We start from the raw sequence: 17,544 nt of genomic DNA on the forward strand, positions 1-17,544 counted from the left end.
GCAATTGGGATGGATTGGGCTTTTTTTCCAATTGTAGTTTTACTATTTGCTTTGACCAGAACTGAACACCACTAATTTTTGGAGAAAAATCAAATTTCTGATCAAGATGATTAAGTTATTAAGAGACTTAGTGTAATAATTAATATATTATGTGATATCTTCCAATATAAAATTTTGCTCTGTTTAAGACATTGGAGGTAGGAAGTTTTCCACAAAATTGTCATTTAGTCCGTTAAACCTTTCATGTTTACTTAACTCTTTTCTTAACATCAGTGAAACAGCTGTGCCCTCAAATGTAATTACAGCAAATTTCAATGACAAAAACAGTGAATCTCTCCAAGAGGTTTCACCCCATCACTGAGGCACATTTTGGTAACTGGAACATGGAACCTGGAAAAGCAGCTACATTTCTTTTGAAGCAATTACACCCTCATAGTTAGCAACCATTATAGCAATACTGATAATGATAAAAAGATTATTGTATAGGTGTTCAGTTTCTCACACAAGGAAAAGGCCAGGCTTCTAATGCTACTACAGCTGCCACTTCTGGACACCAGATGGCACAACTGAACATTTTTCTTCATACTCTCTATGCTCCTACTGACAGTGTTTCAAGGGATTCAAAACACTGAAGAATTTTGTGTCACTATTTTACTCTCTGTAACACATCAAACAAAGGAATCAGTATTGACTCTTTCTATTTTTATAGATATTTTAATGTAGAAGGATGCTTCACATAACTCTAAAGCTTTTTAAAAATAGCCGTGTGACAGAATGCCATGTATATTTTCTGACTTCTATCAAATAGCCCATGTCCACAATAAAATATTAATATTAAAAAAGCCTTATTTCCAAAAATAGGATTTTTGAATGAATGGATCCATTTATTCTCATGAATTATGTATTATTTGAATATATAATAAATACTTTCATTCAATTACATATATGCAACCCTAACAAAGCAGCTAGAAGAAAAACCCCTTAAGGGCTTATGAACGACACAAATTTGAACTAAATAAAGTGGAAGACAAGTGGAATCTCATGTTGTTTCTATATAATATTTTCCAGCAGAATTCCACTTGAAACAGAAGAGCGGCTCTATTCAAGGGTGGGCATGAGTTCAAAGGCAGACAGGCAGAGTCCTATTGTTTGTTGGTACTTTCTTCTGTTTAGCTCTTGGCTAGTTTTGATTTCAGTGCCTGACCTCGCCAGGGTTGGCAGATGCAAATGCTACTAATTGGAACTGCACTGGTGAATGTCTTTGTCAAAATACAATTAAAAAATCCCAACAATTTAACAGAAAGCTCTAACAGAAGAAAGTCTTTTTTTAAGCATCACAGGGAAAGATCACTAGGTGCAAAGGACTAAACTAAGATCGTCCCATACACTTTACTTCTTCTGTAGGAGCTGAAGAAGCAAAAAATAACATTATGGTGGAAAAAATAGTTTGGTAAAAGTAGCCGTCTATGTAAAATACATCTGCAAGGTACTATACACTGTAATTAAAACTGTATATTAAACACACTAGTTAAATCTGTATGCTTCACAGGTGGCTCATTTCTGGAAAATGTATATTATCCACTAAGTGCTTAGAAAAATACTACAGTTTATATCTTATTCTCTATAGAACATTCTACACTTCTGAAGGAGTCAAATCTGGAGAGACAAAATTGTGTGTATTGTTTCCATGAAATTCATGCAAAGTATTAAGAAACTTCAGATGTAACAATGTAATACTAAACAGATCCATTGCATAAATTAGAAAAGCTGTAATGCATACTGCAATGGCTGTAATTTTGCATTAATATGCAAAGCCTGTAGTAACTCATGAATTCTGTCTTTTAATTACAGAAGAGAATGAGATTTTCAGTTTCTTTGTAATTCATTCTCCAATAACACAGTAAGTGCTTTGACAAAATAAAGTAACATAGTCCACAACTCATGAAATGAGAGATCAAAATGTTCTGGCATACAAGACAGTTTTAAAGTCTAAACAGTTTTAAGTGATAGAAGCATATTATAAAAATATATGAATTATCACTATGGAAATCTGATGTTGAAGTACTTTTCCCAAACACTTCAGATTTCACACAAAACACAAGCTTATATACTTGATGATTACATTTCACATCTTTATAAACGAGTGGTTCAGACAAACTTTCAAAATTTTAAACAACCTTTATCACATAAAACCAAAGCACTCAAATTGTATCTGGCAGTTCTGGTGTTATTGTCTCTACTGGGCCCAAACTAAGTTCTTTTATGCAGTTATACATAAAAGTTAGGCATCTGCAGATAAGCTTGAGAGAGCTGCTGGGCTCCTGGAAACATAGCAGAATATTGACAGTTTGCAGCAGAAGTGGGAGATACACCGCTCTGATGTGAAACTGCAGTAAGGCTTAGCTAAATAACACAGCCTGATCTCAAATGATGGAGTCAGAGCTCCTTTAAAATAATGGAGCCTGAACCTTGAAGCTCTCAGGCATCCAAGCTTCTCATGCTGTGCCCCTTGGGTTACCCTCTGCTTCAGTTCTTCTGCCTCTACTCCTGGGACAAATTTCTTTCCATGCAGGTGAAATGACCTATGGGTTATCATAAGGAGAACGGAAATGTCTAACTCCTGAAGTGGTGAAAAGAAATTGAATTAAGGTACCCTAACACAGTCTGTTCATGTTCCTCACGAAGGAATGCTGCTGGCTTTTGAAGTCACAAGGAGGCTACTATGCCTGCCTGTACAGTAGCCTTCACTGGCTGCTATTCAGCAGGATGAAGGGAACTGGAAAAGATTGCCACTGAAGTGTTTTCACTCGCACAGGAGGTGACAATAACTGACTTCTATCTCCTGCTGCCCCCACAGTTCCATACCTGGTTTGTCACTCCAGTTCTCCAGTATTACTCTGTCTTTCTCCATTCAGACTCTTTCCCTAACCTTCTCATACTCTTCTCCCCCCCGTTTTCACCCGTACTCCCTTCCTTTAGTGTCCCCTCTCCCTCTAGCTTTCTAATGCTCTATCACCCTGAGCACCTGAAAAATGAAAAATGAAATTGCCCTTGCACTTCCCAAAATAACCAAGAAAAATTATGAAACTAAATCTGGTTAGAGGTATCACTGTTCTCTATTATACGCTGCAGTCCTGCCCTCTATTGCCTTTCGGTCACTTTACTATTTTGATTTTGAAGTTCTGTGAGAAGGAACTGTGTTTTCTGTCATACATGTCTAGCAAACCGGGGCAACAATATCAGTGGATCTCTCAACAACACAAAAGAAACAAATCTAGACAAAAATAAGTAGAGACAAATGGAAAGCTATGTTCCTTGTTCTGAACATGTCTTTTAAGAGTGATACGTGTATACATGCAGGCACACACACATACACATAGATTTCTTCTTTTTACTATATCCTAAGTTTAAATTTCTTTTTCTTCACTTTAGCAATGAAGTCCATGGAACATACCTTCACCAATGGATTAATAACACCAACATTAGGGCTTGCATTAAACATTTTGTTGTAGTTAGTCTCCCTGTTAACTAGCTCCAGCTGATAGAACTTTTTGTCCTCCTAAAAAGAAGAACAAATAGAAACTTCTTTTTATGCATTTTCAATTGGTTAGTGGCCAAATCTGCCTATAAAATAATCTCAAACAAATTTATGTTTACATTTCATATTTAATATGTTTCATATTTAACATGTTTTATATCTTATTATCTGTAAATACTAAATAATTTCTATTTATGCAGTTCTGTTGCAGTTTTATGCTCCTGAGAGTGAGCACAGCCTAATAGATTATGCTCTGGGAAAGACTCAGTATAGTTAACTTCTGATCTCTAATTAATCTGAATTTCCTCATTCCTTCTTGCCTCTGAATCTGGATCTAATCAGACTAATCTGAGTCAGGGTGTTGTGCTCTGAATCAGGAAATTGGTCTGTTTCTTATATGGCTTACACGGCTGGCTTATTCCAGGATTGGAGATAGGAGATGTCTGATCAAAGTCATACTGATTTTTTTTTTTTTGGTAATAATGTATTATGCTTGATTGTGCAAAACACTCTGTATCTAATTAGTTTTACTATTATGAGTCACTGGAACCACAGGAATAATGTGTTAAAGAATATGAATAACATGCTAGCAGGACTAGTTCTTTAAATACATTTCAAACACTTTGAATTAGATTAACTTTTATATCTGTCAAGATATTAAACCAAGAGAGCATAAAAGTCTTACAATCAATTTCTTTATGAGTTGGTCCCGCTCTGCAATTAGGTCTTTCAGTTCTGAGATAAGCTGCAAGTCTTCTGGTCTTGATTCTCTGTTTTTATATTTTTCTTCCATTTCTTCTAAACTTTATAGGAAAGAAGAATACTCTCTTTAGCCTGATCCAGTGTTAAATGATGAGTGAAAAGTCACATCTTTGATTAGTACAAAAGAGAGAGCAGGGAGTAAGACTTTCTTATCACCTTGAAGTAAATTAACTTCTTTGTTATCATTCAGCTTTAGCTAGTTAAAAAAGCCCAAATCAACAATAACCATAATCTTTGCTCCAGTAACTAATAATCTGGGCAAAATTCTAAAAACTTAACATCCTTCTTGTGCATGCAGAACTAGGTGTTTGAAAAAAGGCCTCTTGGAAGTTAAACTGAAAATAAGGCATTCAAAACCATAATATAAACAGTAGGATTGCAGAAGACATAGCTAAGATTGCTTGTTATGTAAAATATAGGGACTACATTGCAGTATATTTAATATTAATGTAAATTTTAAAAGCTGGCAATTCACTTCCTTGACGAGGAAAACAAACGGTATCATTGTTCTTTTTATAGATATGACTACTCTGAATAAAGATGCATGATTATGACACTAGAGAAACTGGATAGACAGACAAGGCTGGCACCGTCGTCCTCAGTTCATGTGGAACATATTGGGACAAAGATATCCAAGAACAGTGAAGACTAATAGGCAACTAATTCCTCTCCACAAAAGCAAGTTAGTACTGTTAGAGGTGAAATAAAGGAATGAGCTGCAAAAGAAAAGCGATAACACTTGGATATTAGGATATCTGGATTAAGAGAAACGTAGCAATTGATAAACATTTGAAAAACAAATAGGAGGAAATTAGAAATGTCTGGTGGGAAAGCATTAAAGGAGAGAAGTGAAATAAGCCAACTGAGAGAGGAATTGTACATGTAACTGCATAAATCTCCTTGTTTCTTCTTAAAGAACACATTTTGAAGACAGGACAGTTTCAAATGACTATGTCTCTTTGAAACATAAATATAATGCTCATGATGCTAGACATTGTTCCAAAGGCAACTATTAAAATACTTGTCTCACATATTCAGCCCTCATGTAGATTAGTGAACCAAGTTTCAGAACAGATTCAGGAAACTTAACAAACTTCATGAAAAAAGAGACGTCAAAAAAATCCCAAACAAGCCCTGACAAAAATCTATGAATCTAAGGTGTCTAAGTCAGCTCAAACTTAATTCCAATTCTACTTCCATGGAAGTAGACATAATTTCTCAGTTTAGATAAATGTTTTCCCTTCAGAAGCAGCTATGTGATTTTTTACTTTGAGTTGCATCTGAAAAAAACAGTTCATATTACATTATATTTATAACCTTCAAACAACCTGTACATAATCTGAGGAGATTATATAATGTATTTACATAAAACATTATGACTGTGAACAACTTGACTGTTTTTATTTGCAGAAAAGGCCTTTGACTCAGCAGAACAGAAATATGCTCAGCTGGCTTCATTTTTGTGTATACATTTTATGCTGGGCTAAGCTATTGTATACAGATCCCCAGAGTATAGTACATAGTTATGCACAGCTGTCATTTTATTTTCAGGTATTTCAGAGAACTGTTCGGGGGGTTTTTTTCTGTTTCAAAGAGATAATATGTAATTTAAAGACTCTAGTTGTACAGCCTAATTAATGATACCCACTCTCAATTACTGTAAGATAGATTCTCCATTTCATAACTGTTCACAAGGCCATGCTTTAGGTAAGGCTGAACCTGGAAACAGTTACTTAAGAAATAGCAGTATAAAACTCTTCTGTTGTTTGGGTTTTTTTAACATAGTTTCCTCTTTTGACAGCTCCTTGCTTCAATGTAAGTAGAGCGCCTAACACACTGAAAGCCAGGTCAGGGCACCCTGGATAATGCTTGCTGTCTTTAGGCCAGTGGCTGCTTCCTCACAGCTCTGAGTTGAGCAAGAACCAGGAGTAGGGAACCAACTAAATTCAGAAAATTTCAGGATGCTGAAAAACAAGCAACTTCATGGGAGAAAAAGTTAGGGTAAACAGTTCTAAAACCTAGCTTTGGTGGCTGCTCATAGGCATGTTTCTCATACAAGATAAATGCAGTAAACAGGAGGTAGTTTACTAGTTTACTAATTTACTGAATGGCACATCTATCAGGGCACAGGACTGTGCATGTCAACGATTACAAAGGAGTAAGAACTAGAATTTTATACCCATCTTATTTGAAGACAATTTCTGAGTGCTTATTATCAAGAAAGAATTAGATGCATTTGGGCTTTATTGTCCATTTTTAATTGATACTTACTTTAAAAAGTTTTCTATCATATACCTAGAACCAATTATTTTCTCTGCCATAAATCTTTTGTCCTGCAAATACAAATGCCTCAGTGACAACTTTGTGTCAGGAAGCCCTCAATGCACTATGAAACCTCAGTCAGAAGCCCTGACCAAATGAGTTACATCACAGATAGAGATAAAGAATGAAGGACGTGGAAGACAGGAAAACACCGGCTAGATGACACACTCCTACACCACTTCTGCCCAGAGGTGGTCTAACCCCAGGTGGCACTTTGACTCAGAGACACTCTAAGTATTCTGTTATTGTTATGCTCATATAATCCATTTCAGACACTAATCTTCCTTATGTTAGCAAACCTGAAAATGTTTGCATTGCTCATGTGCTACAATCAGACTTCTTAATAGCAAATACTGGACTGTTTATAAACTTGTTGAAGAAACTTTTGTGTTCTCAAAAAAGATGTTTAAAGATTGAGAGAAAACATTTGAAATAATGTCTTCTAAGAACTGCACAGATTTAATATCTTTCCTACTTGAAATTTTTCAGTCTCAAATCCCTAAGAATTTATCTCACTAAATTCCCCGAAAGCTTATAGAATTGTGTTGCCTAAAGAATGCAAGATTAGGCCCCCTATTTGACTGTGGTTTTTGCACATCTGCATCTCTGCAGTATCTTCAGCAACTTATGGACACCAGAATAAAGTATTCACTCAAACGCAGCTACATACAAGTTTTTTTAATGCAACAAAACTTACGAAATTTGTAAAGCTGAATTAATTTCCTTGAGCAGCTCTTGGGTCTTATTAAAATCTGCCAGCATGCTTTGTTTCTCTCTGATGTGATCTGCTGTCAAGACATCCAGCTCTTTCTCATGTTTCTTGCTTAAATCTTGCTCATGCATCCTGTTTAGTTTATTTTTTGTTAAAAAAAGAGTTATTCTAAGATCAGACTCATTTGTTCATCATGATTTTCTGCCATGCTTCTAATGGCTTTTACACAGTATCAGACAACACAGAAGGAATTACTTATTCATCAAAACCCACTACTTACTGTCCTCCAATCTTCTAGCTTATTTCATGGAAAATGCATCTCCTTTAATGCTTTTTTAAATAAAAACCATAAAGAATGAAAAAAAAACAACCCACAAAAACTAACACTTGAGCGGACTGTTACTAAAATATGCCAAAATGTATCTCTGAAATGCAGCTTAACTGTATGGTAATATTCACTAACTTTACTAGTAATGGGCATAGCTTTTTCTAAAGACGACTAAATGATATATAACATCACTTGATTAAGAGGATAAATTAAAAGCTGCAAATGGTAAAATTTCTTAAATCAAACAATATGTGAAATTATACACATTTGAATTTAGAGTGGAAAAATTCATACCTGATCTGTTGGTTGGATTCACTGCGTATTCTAAGAACTTCTTTCCCTTTAAACTCTAATTCCTTGGTCAATGCACTTATATTTTCATGAAGGTGCAGAATCTCTTTGTCCAGTTCAGCTATATGATGGTCTCGGTGTCTCAGTTCATCTTGTAGATCTGATATTCGGCATAAAAATTCTTTCTCCTATGACAGAAGTAGCAGCAGCAAAGAATACTGTAAAAAGACTTGCCTCTCAGAAGCATAATACTTGCTTTTGGAAGATAAGAGCTGAACAGAATTTTCCATTCAACAGACAATTTTTTCAGTTTTTGATGCTGACACAAATTATAATTACAAACTGAGGGGGTTTTTATTGTGTGCAAGCACAAATAAAGAAGAAATCAAAGGTATGTAACAAACAATTTCCATTTGCAACAAAATTTAAAACCTGTCATTGTAACTGCCTGTTAAAAGTTTGCATAGTTCATTACATTTTCCTTTTGCTCCCCCATACAACAAAAGACCTGATACTTCTAAGAACCAGGGGGCTGAGCATTTAGCATTTTCTACCTCTTCAACATACGTTACAGAGAAACTGATTTTCCCTTTACACCCCCATACAATGGGACAAAAGAGCTCAAGATGTGTGCCCTGCACCAACGAACACTATGATTCAGAAGTTTCCTTTCTTATGTATATATAAATATAAGGATAATATATATCTCACAGTGGAATATGTGCTAAATAGTTTACATAATATTTATATTGTGTCCAATAAATCAATAAAAGTCATTCTTTTTGCAGAAAAAGTTCTAATGAATTTAACATCTGGGAAACACATCTGGAACCCATCCCAATGGTTTTGATAATGATTGTCCTCAGTTTAGAACAAATCTGTAATAAAATCAACCTTTTTCAAAGTTTTTCATTTACATCTATTTGGCTTCTTACAGTTTCACAATAATTAATGACCATATAGTTTGCACAGATAGAAAATCAGCAGATATTTCAAAGTAGTTTTATGAATAATTGTGTTCTGTGCCTTCATGCATCCAGGAAATACAAATACATCCTAATGCACAAATAGGACATCTTTAAGACTAGACCTTTAAAAATAACTCTCTACCTCCCTATAGAAAGACTATATTAAAGTTGTAAGAAAATGCAGTGGAAAAATTTATATCCAGGTATTTAAATATTTCAAAAAGCAGCAAATATAATCACCCTGCTCATACCTCTCTGCATTTAATTCAGGTCTGCTCCTGTGAACTGATGAGCATTCTAACACAAAAACCCACAATTATCTGCTTTGCCCTCAGTACAACTAAAGCTTGTGTGTGTCAATGAATCAGTTTGCTGCTGAATGCAAAGGCAGTCCATACTGGATTTGGGAGTTTGTTTGGGTTTTTTTTTTTTTGTTTTGGATGTGTGTTTTTTAAGAAACAGTTGCAAGCTCTTATGTTATCTTCTCTGCTTTCTTCAGATGCTAATTTATCTTTTCCAATTTGGCTCCTGAAAATAAAAGATACTAAGCTACCTCTTAAGTTTGAAGCAATCATTTGGTTTCAAGCAACCACTTCTTAGCCATATCAGTTAGGCTTCGGAGAGAAACAGCTTTTTTCTTTTTAAGTCCTGCTGGCAGCTGAGGATGAGTAGAATTTTGCAAGAATCGGGATTCTCCTCCCATGGCAAGCCAGTGCACTCCCAGAGAGTTTCACAATTCTGAGAGGAAACTGCCTTGATACGGGAACCTTTACTGGCTTCGAATGAAGTTTGTTGAAGGAAGAAAAAGCTAAGCAAGGAAGTTTAGGTAAACTGGTAGGGATGCATTATCTGCTGGTGCTGGCTGACTGAAGGATTACATGTTTGTTGATTGTTCACAACAGTTTCTGCCTCCAGCTAAGAGAAAATGAATACTGATGATGCAATTTCAGAGTCAGTTGTCAGCAATGCCTCCTACCTGTCGCCTGCCGAGTTCTATGCTTCTTTCAAGCTCCATTTTGGCAGCTACCAGTTCTTGTTGATGGTTGTGCCTTAGCTGGTCAATGGCTGCTGCATGTTGATGATTTAGCTCTGAGCGCAAGGAAGCTAGTTATCATAACAAAAAGAAAAGTTTATTTTGCAAATGTTTACATTAATTAACAATAACAGTCCAGCTCTGTCAAGTATTGCTGCTGACCTCACATGCACTGTTTACATCAGCTAAGCAACTGTCCTGTCATTCTATTCCCGTTACTTTCTGAAACATTCTCCATCATGAAATTTGGTGACTTACTCCTTCCAAAAAAACCTAAGGGTAAGATTTTTCAAAAGTGAACAGTTTGGGCTTACCTGTTAAAGCTTATACTGATTTTAAGAGGAACAACTAGGTTAACATTGAATGACTCCGAGATACACTACAGTATTACAATACAGTATTCACACACGTACATGCATGTATGTGTGTGTATCTTTGTATCAGTAGAAATAATGGTTTTGGACCCACTTGCAAATTTTAAATAGAATACCTAACATAGCTTTTCCTTCATCCTCCAGCTCAAATCGTAGAGTCTGAAGTTCCTGTTCCATCTCCAGTTTGAAACCTTCCATGGCTTGTTTATGTGTTTCTTTCAGCGCCTGAAGTTCTTCAGAGTGTTTCTGTTGTAAACGTTCTTCTAATTCCTATGAAATCAAAATTGACAACATTTATTCTATACCAGCTTAGGGAATTTATAAAATATTAAACAATAAACAACTGGCCACAAAAAGCAGGCATTGGCATACTCTAGAAATCATTAAAAATACGCTAATATTGCTCATATTTTCTTCTCTAAGTTATCCTACAATTATATTTTTTCTTTTCAGTGGCCAATGGTTATCAAGATTACCTATGCATAAAAACTCCGTTCTGCTCACAGTTGGAAAAGAGAAAAAAAAATCTATGGATATAATTACAATAGCAAGCAATGTGGTAAGGTGCAGATCCATAGATGATTCTAGTGTGCATGCAATGCACATTTGGGAATTTTTGTTCCCCATTGACACCCATGTTTATTCTCTATCGAAGTGTATGAAGCATCATGTTCCTGGTGTACATCTACTAGTTTCAGTTTGAAGAAAAGAAATCCACCTTGTGTCCTCCAAGACCAGTCTATGATATGAACCAAAGTACACTCTGAGGACAACGGAAAAATTGCTTGCAAAGGTACACTCTAGATATGAACTTAAAAAAAAAAAATTAGATGCACACCCTATTAAGTACTATGCACTGCCAAAATTTCAATTTTAAAGCTGGTTCAGACGAGGTTTTAAAAAAATATCTTAGGTGTGACATTGTTCTGGACATGCAAATTATCTTGCAATTTGCAGAACATGGTTTATACAAATTTTAACATAATGAAAATGTAAAATACATTACAAAAGCAGTCAACTGACAGGTTATATCAGAAAACACATGCAAAATTAGGTAACCATAATAGAAAATACAGAGCAACCTATTCCAAATCAAAACTAGAATATAATGCTATGGATAACAATGTCAAACTACTGTAAAGAAACATGTGTGTGATAATAATTTTACATATATATACACCTACGTATACACACATACTGGTAGAGTATAAAGCAAGGCATGAAACAATTCCAGTATTAGAGATGACTTTCAATATGTTTTAATCAGATTTAACTGGATAAAAATGTTACTATAAGACAGCAGCTGAAAAGGAAATTTAGTAGTTATGCAGACACTTTTCTTTACTAATTCCGACTGTGTACATAAATTGCTAAGATGGCAACATTCTCTACATGAGTCGGAATATCCATATGAACATGCCTTTTGTTCTTGCTCTTTTGTTTCTTCCATGTTTTGAAAGGCAAGGATATGGGCCTCCTGAAGTGACTTATGCCTTTGCTGATGCTCCTCTTCTAATTCCTGGATCTCCTGAGTCAGCCTCTGTCGCTCCTGACTGAACTGGGCTTGTAGCTGTTGCAAAGAGCTCTGTGACTGGGAAAGCTGCATCTCCAGATTCTGCTTCAGTAAGGAGATCTAACCCACAACAGAACAGCAAATACCCATTAGTTATTAATACTAACATCAACTCTGAAAAAAACATTCAAAAGAAGAAAACACTTCAAATTTTAAAGCCAGAATGTTAACTAAAAGACAGACAAGCAATGTCATCCATCTACTGAATTTGCTGTTAATATTATATCTCAGAGATACAATAATTACATTTAAATAGGTTTGTAAGGGTTATCACATCTGTCAGTTCATACTATAGCACTACCTATAACATGATTTTTCATGGCCAAATTATCAAAATTTACTTCTAGGTTTTGTATAAGGATCAATAAAAATGACACTATCAAGATCTGAAATGAAACACTCAATCGTTAAGATAAACTGTTCTTCAGGGGAACATCACATCAATTCTGTAAGGAAAATCCTGCTGTTGATAGGGGAGGATAGCCTGTGACATCTAGACTGATTGAGTTTTGTATCTTTTGATATGATATGGTCCTACCTACTGATAGTTTTCTCATTTAAAAAGAAATGGTAGCATACCACTCTACATCACAAATTAAACGTTGCACTTGATGGATTCCCCCCCACGCTTTTTTTTTGTTAGCTCAGTAATACTATGAGAGTGATTTTTCTGCTGGTTTTAAAGATTTAAGATCTAAGCAATCTGAGTCACAAATATTCATTTTCTTAGAAACACTTGATTTTACAAATCATACTTTTCTCCCAGCAAGCATTTTAATACATTTGAGTATACTGAACTCCCTGAAAAAGTCCCATTTTCTTTCTATAATAATGTTGTACTTTGTCCTTCCCATCAGATAGCATCTTTTCAGACTGAAAATACTAAACCTGTATTTCCTTTAGAGTCAAACACAAGAGAGATACCCTCTGTGTTGGGTTTGCGTGGCAGGGTTTTGGTAGCGGGGGGGCTACAGGGGTGGCTTCTGTGAGAAGCTGCTAGAAGCTCCCCCTGTGTCTGACAGAGCCAATGCCAGCCGGCTCTAAGACGGGCCCGCCGCTGGCCAAGGCCAAGCCAATCAGCGCCTCTGTGATAACATATTTAAGAAGAAGAAAAACACTTAGAGAGAGAGAGCTTTGGCAGCCGGAGAGAGGAGTGAGAAGATGTAAGAAACTCTGCAGACACCAAGGTCAGTGCAGATGGAGGGGGAGGAGGTGCTCCAGGCGCCGGAGCAGAGATCCCCCTGCAGCCTGTGGTGAAGGCCATGGTGAAGCAGGCTGTCCCCCTGCAGCCCATGGAGGAAGGGTGAGGGGGTGTAGAGATTCCACCTGCAGCCCATGGAGGACCCCACGCCGGAGCAGGTGGAGGCACCTGAAGGAGGCTGCGGCCTGTGGGAAGCCCACACTGGAGCAAGTTCCAGGCCGGACCGGTGGACCCATGAAGAGGGGAGCCCATGCCAGGGCAGGTTTGCTGGCAGGACTTGTGACCCCATGGGGGACCCACGCTGGAGCAGTTTGCTCCTGAAGGTCTGCACCCCGTGAGAGGGACTCCATGTTGGAGCAGGGGAACGATGAGAGGAGTCCTCCCCCTGAGGATGAAGAAGCAGCAGAAACACCGTGAGATGAACTGACCATAACCCCCATTCCCCGTCCCCCTGTGCCACTGAAGGGGGGAAGGTTGAAGCCGGGAGTGAAGTTGAGCCCGGGAAGATGGGAGGGGTGGGGGGAGGTGTTTTAAGAGTTGATTTTATTTTCTCATTCCTCTACTCTGTTTTGCCTAGTAATAAATTAGATGAATTCCCTCTCTAAGTTTGGTCTGTTTTGCTCGTGACGATAATTAGTGAGTGATCTCTCCCTGTCCTTATCTCGACCTACAAGCATTTCATTATGCCTTTTCTCCCCTGTTTAGTGAATAAGGGGAGTGAGAGAGCGGCTCTGGTGGGCACCTGGCCCCCAGCCAGGCTCAACCCACCACACCCTCCAATTCTGGAAACAAGATTTCAGCAAAAAAGAATTTTGCTACAGTGACTCAAAGGAAGGAAAAATAAAATTGCCATGTGACAAAGAATTTAAATTAATAAAGATACTTTACAAGCCTCAGAGCATTACATAAAATTGAATTATAAAGGAAAGTCTGATAGTGTCATTTGATTCAGCATATCTTTAATTATGACAAATTAATAATGACATTGCACATCAATTTTTTGATTTATAGAACATTAAACCCCACCACTTAACAAGAAATTAACAGCAGCACAACAAGGACAACTTGCAGCATGAACATTATTATCAAACGTGTTGTTTTGGGTTTTTTTTCAGAAGGACACAGCTTAAGCAGATTTGAAAGAAAAAAGCTACACTTAAAGGAAAATTAGCTCTAAAACAAAACAAGCAAATTTGAATGAAATGAGCATGACTTGTTGCATTTCAAATTCATCAGGTCTTTGTGTCTGGGCATATATAGTCTACCTTCTAAGTATACTGTATCAACTGTATTTTACTTCAGATACCTTTGAAACAGATTAGCTACAACTGAAGGAGTACAGTGAAGGCCTGTACTACGTTCTTTAATCTGAACTATTCATGTAGTATAAGAACCTTTCACTAAGTACACTAAATATAAATATCACATACAAATTGTACAGTGCATACCAAAGGTTCGTCTCATCCTCAAGGTTCTGCCTCCAGAAATGGCCACCCTGAGTTACCCAGGGAAAACAAGGCCACGGCATAAATGTAGGGATCTGGACTCCAAAGTCCACTAGCATCCAGCAATCTTTCTTAAACCAGAAGAAGTATTTTAGGGCAACTTCATGGAAGAAATATTAATTAAATAAAACCACTATCTGAATCCATAGAAGCCACAGTATCCTGTGGCAAATTCCATATAGACGTGCCAATTTGACACAATGACCTCTAATACTTGTAACGGAAAGGAGTCAAAACAAGTTCCCCTTTCATTTACTCTACTCGTGGTTTGTAGGTCTCCATCATTTCCCTCCTTACACCCTTTTCTATACTAAACAGTCTTGGCTTAATGTATGGAAGCTATTTTGTATCTATCATCACATATCTACTACTTTTGCCCTTTTTCTACTATTTCTTTTTAAGATTAGGAGACCAAAACAGCATAAGGTATTTTAAATGAGAGTAAACTCTGGTTTTATATAGTGGCTTATATGGTTCTACATGTTACATTCTCTATTTCTCTCCTATATTCCTAATATTTTATTCACTTTTGTGACTCCTACTGAGCACTGAGGTGATGTTTTCAAGGAATTATATATTACAGTTCCTAAAACTACTCTCTAGCTGTAACAGGTCAAGGTAAGGTTCATCATTTTCCACAAGAAGTTAGAATTTGGTTTTTTTTCCTTGCGTATCACTTTGCATTTCTCTACACTGAATTTCATCTGCTATTTTATTGCCAAGTCCCTTGGCTTTTTATAGCTATTCTATAATTCTTCAGGCTTTGTCCTTCCCACCCTGAATAACTTTTTATAAGCTACAAACTTTCCCACCTTACTTATTCATAAACAACCTGCAAAAGAAAATATGTTGAACAGCAGGGTAACTCCACTGATAATCTACCTTCGCTGTGGTAACAATATATTTAATATCTATCTTTCAACCAGTTACTTATCTATACAAAAACTTCCCTATAGTATCATGGTGTTCTAGTTTCCTCAGAAGCCCCAGAATTTCTTGGCTGATCTCCTTCAGCATACCATGGCCAGGGCTGCCATGCTGGTCAGACAAACCAATCAACCACATATTGCATTCTTTCTCTTCAACCCTAGAAACTCACTCCACTGATGCGGTTAGTTTGCACCATGCAACTGCCAGCATGGCCAGCTCTGAATTTTCTACTCTCAGGTTTGTTGGGGTTTTGTGTTTGTTTCCCTGAGACCATTACTTGGCTCTTAGCTCCTCTACTCCTTGTCTTCCATCTGTCCCATACCCTAGTATCTCTCCCCCTACTCCTCTCCTCCTTTGCTCTTTTTCTTCTTCCTAACTCCATTTTTAGTATCATAGGAATGTGCAGTTAGGGTAGTCTTAAGAAATTATCCAGTCCAATTCTTTGCACTAGGTGGGAACTGTATACACAAATTACTGCTTAAAAATCATCTCGTACGAAGGAAATCCCACAATTTTCACTCAGATTCTCTTCTTCCTCCTCTGAGTGCCTGTGGCAGAAATACTGAGATACTGGACAGATACTCTGTCCGCTCTTACTTGTCCCATTCACCATGTTTCTGTCCCTCAGGTTTATCAACATTGCCATCTCATTCACCATGGCCACTAGGAGGTACAATTCTAGGGGAAGTCCTGCAGAACGTCAGGTAATTTAATCATCATACTCTAAAAAGCCTTTCATGATAACATTCAAATGGAGTCGACCATGGTATCTCAGCCAAATTTTTATTGAGATGACATGAAAAAATATATTTTTGGCTTGAAGTTAAATTTGTCTCTCACTTAAATTCTGATAATTCTCCGTATATAATTTATAAACATTTTTGGCATAAGCCAAGGGCAAAACAATTTTCATTTCTTTCTTGGAAATGCAGAAAACATTTTAACTGAGTGTGCTGGTTTTGGCTGGGATAGAGTTAATTTTCTTCATACTAGCTTGTATGGCTCTGTGTTTTGGATTTGTGCTGGAAACAGTGTTGATAACACAGAGGTGTTTTCGTTACTGCTGAGCAGTGCTTACACAGAGCCAAGGCCTTTGCTGCTCCTCACACCACCCCACCAGTGAGCAGCTGGGGGTGCACAAGGAGTTGGGAGGGGACACAGCTGGGACAGCTGACCCCAACTGACCAAAGGGATATTCCATATCATGTAATGTCATGTTCAGCATATAAAGCTGGGGGAAGAAGAAGGAAGGGGAGGACATTCAGAGTGATGGCGTTTGTCTTCCCAAGTAACTGTTACGTGTGATGGAGCCCTGCTTTCCTGGAGATGGCTGAACACCTGCCTGCCCATAGGAAGCGGTGAATGAATTCCTTGTTTTGCTTTGCTTGTGTGCTCGGCCTTTGCTTTACTTATTAACCTGTCTTTATCTCAACCCATGAGTTTTCTCACTGTTGCCCTTCTGATTCTCTTCCTCATCCTGCCGGGGAGGAGTGAGTGAGCAGTTGCGTGGGGCTTAGTTGCTGGCTGGGTTAAACCACAACATTGAGATGACCAAGAGAAGTCTGACATCTGGCCAGGAAGCTGTCTTAGAGGAGATGAGGAATTTCCTTCTCAAGAGCAGTTCACGCTTCCACCAGATTAAAGTGACTGCAAAACCTCAGCCTGAAATGAATCAATCTCTGGAGATGCCTATTTGCATCAACAGACTATATAGAAAATAAAGGACAATGAAGATTAAAGGATTCTAACAAGCAAGTGAGATTTGTCTACCCTTCTCATGTTTTGTTGTTGTTGTTGAAAGTACATCAAATATTAAAAATCTGACAGTTATTTTTAGAAAAGTACATAATTTCAAACATTATTTTGATTATTAAGTACATATACCGATATCCTTAAGAGTACATTTTTGAAAACATTAGTGCCTCCCTTTGCATGTCTTTGGAGCATCCCTTCTATATACTCCTGTACTGAGAATTCAAAAGAAAACAGCTCTGAACACTATTCTTC

The 17,544-nt window shown here is 37.2% G+C and overlaps 1 protein-coding gene across 11 annotated transcripts in view; it reads right to left on the reverse strand.

Annotated features, from left to right (window-relative positions):
• The window catches only part of FAM184A (family with sequence similarity 184 member A), an 84,449-nt gene that overhangs the window by 3,730 nt on the left and 63,175 nt on the right, over positions 1-17,544 (reverse strand). For 6 of the 11 annotated variants that reach the window (XM_054819555.1, XM_054819554.1, XM_054819558.1 and 3 more), the window contains 7 exons: positions 11,749-11,961; positions 10,445-10,598; positions 9,898-10,025; positions 7,957-8,141; positions 7,320-7,466; positions 4,224-4,341; positions 3,455-3,559 (listed from right to left, as the gene is read on the reverse strand). In XM_054819555.1, coding sequence (XP_054675530.1) covers positions 3,455-3,559; positions 4,224-4,341; positions 7,320-7,466; positions 7,957-8,141; positions 9,898-10,025; positions 10,445-10,598; positions 11,749-11,961 — 1,050 coding nt within the window. The remainder of the gene's footprint in view (positions 1-3,454; positions 3,560-4,223; positions 4,342-7,319; positions 7,467-7,956; positions 8,142-9,897; positions 10,026-10,444; positions 10,599-11,748; positions 11,962-17,544) is intronic. The other 5 variants (XM_054819561.1, XM_054819560.1, XM_054819565.1 and 2 more) reach the window with 3 other exon arrangements.

The sequence above is a fragment of the Grus americana genome, chromosome 3 (genome assembly GCF_028858705.1).
Source record: "Grus americana isolate bGruAme1 chromosome 3, bGruAme1.mat, whole genome shotgun sequence".
Taxonomy (NCBI): Eukaryota; Metazoa; Chordata; class Aves; order Gruiformes; family Gruidae; genus Grus; species Grus americana.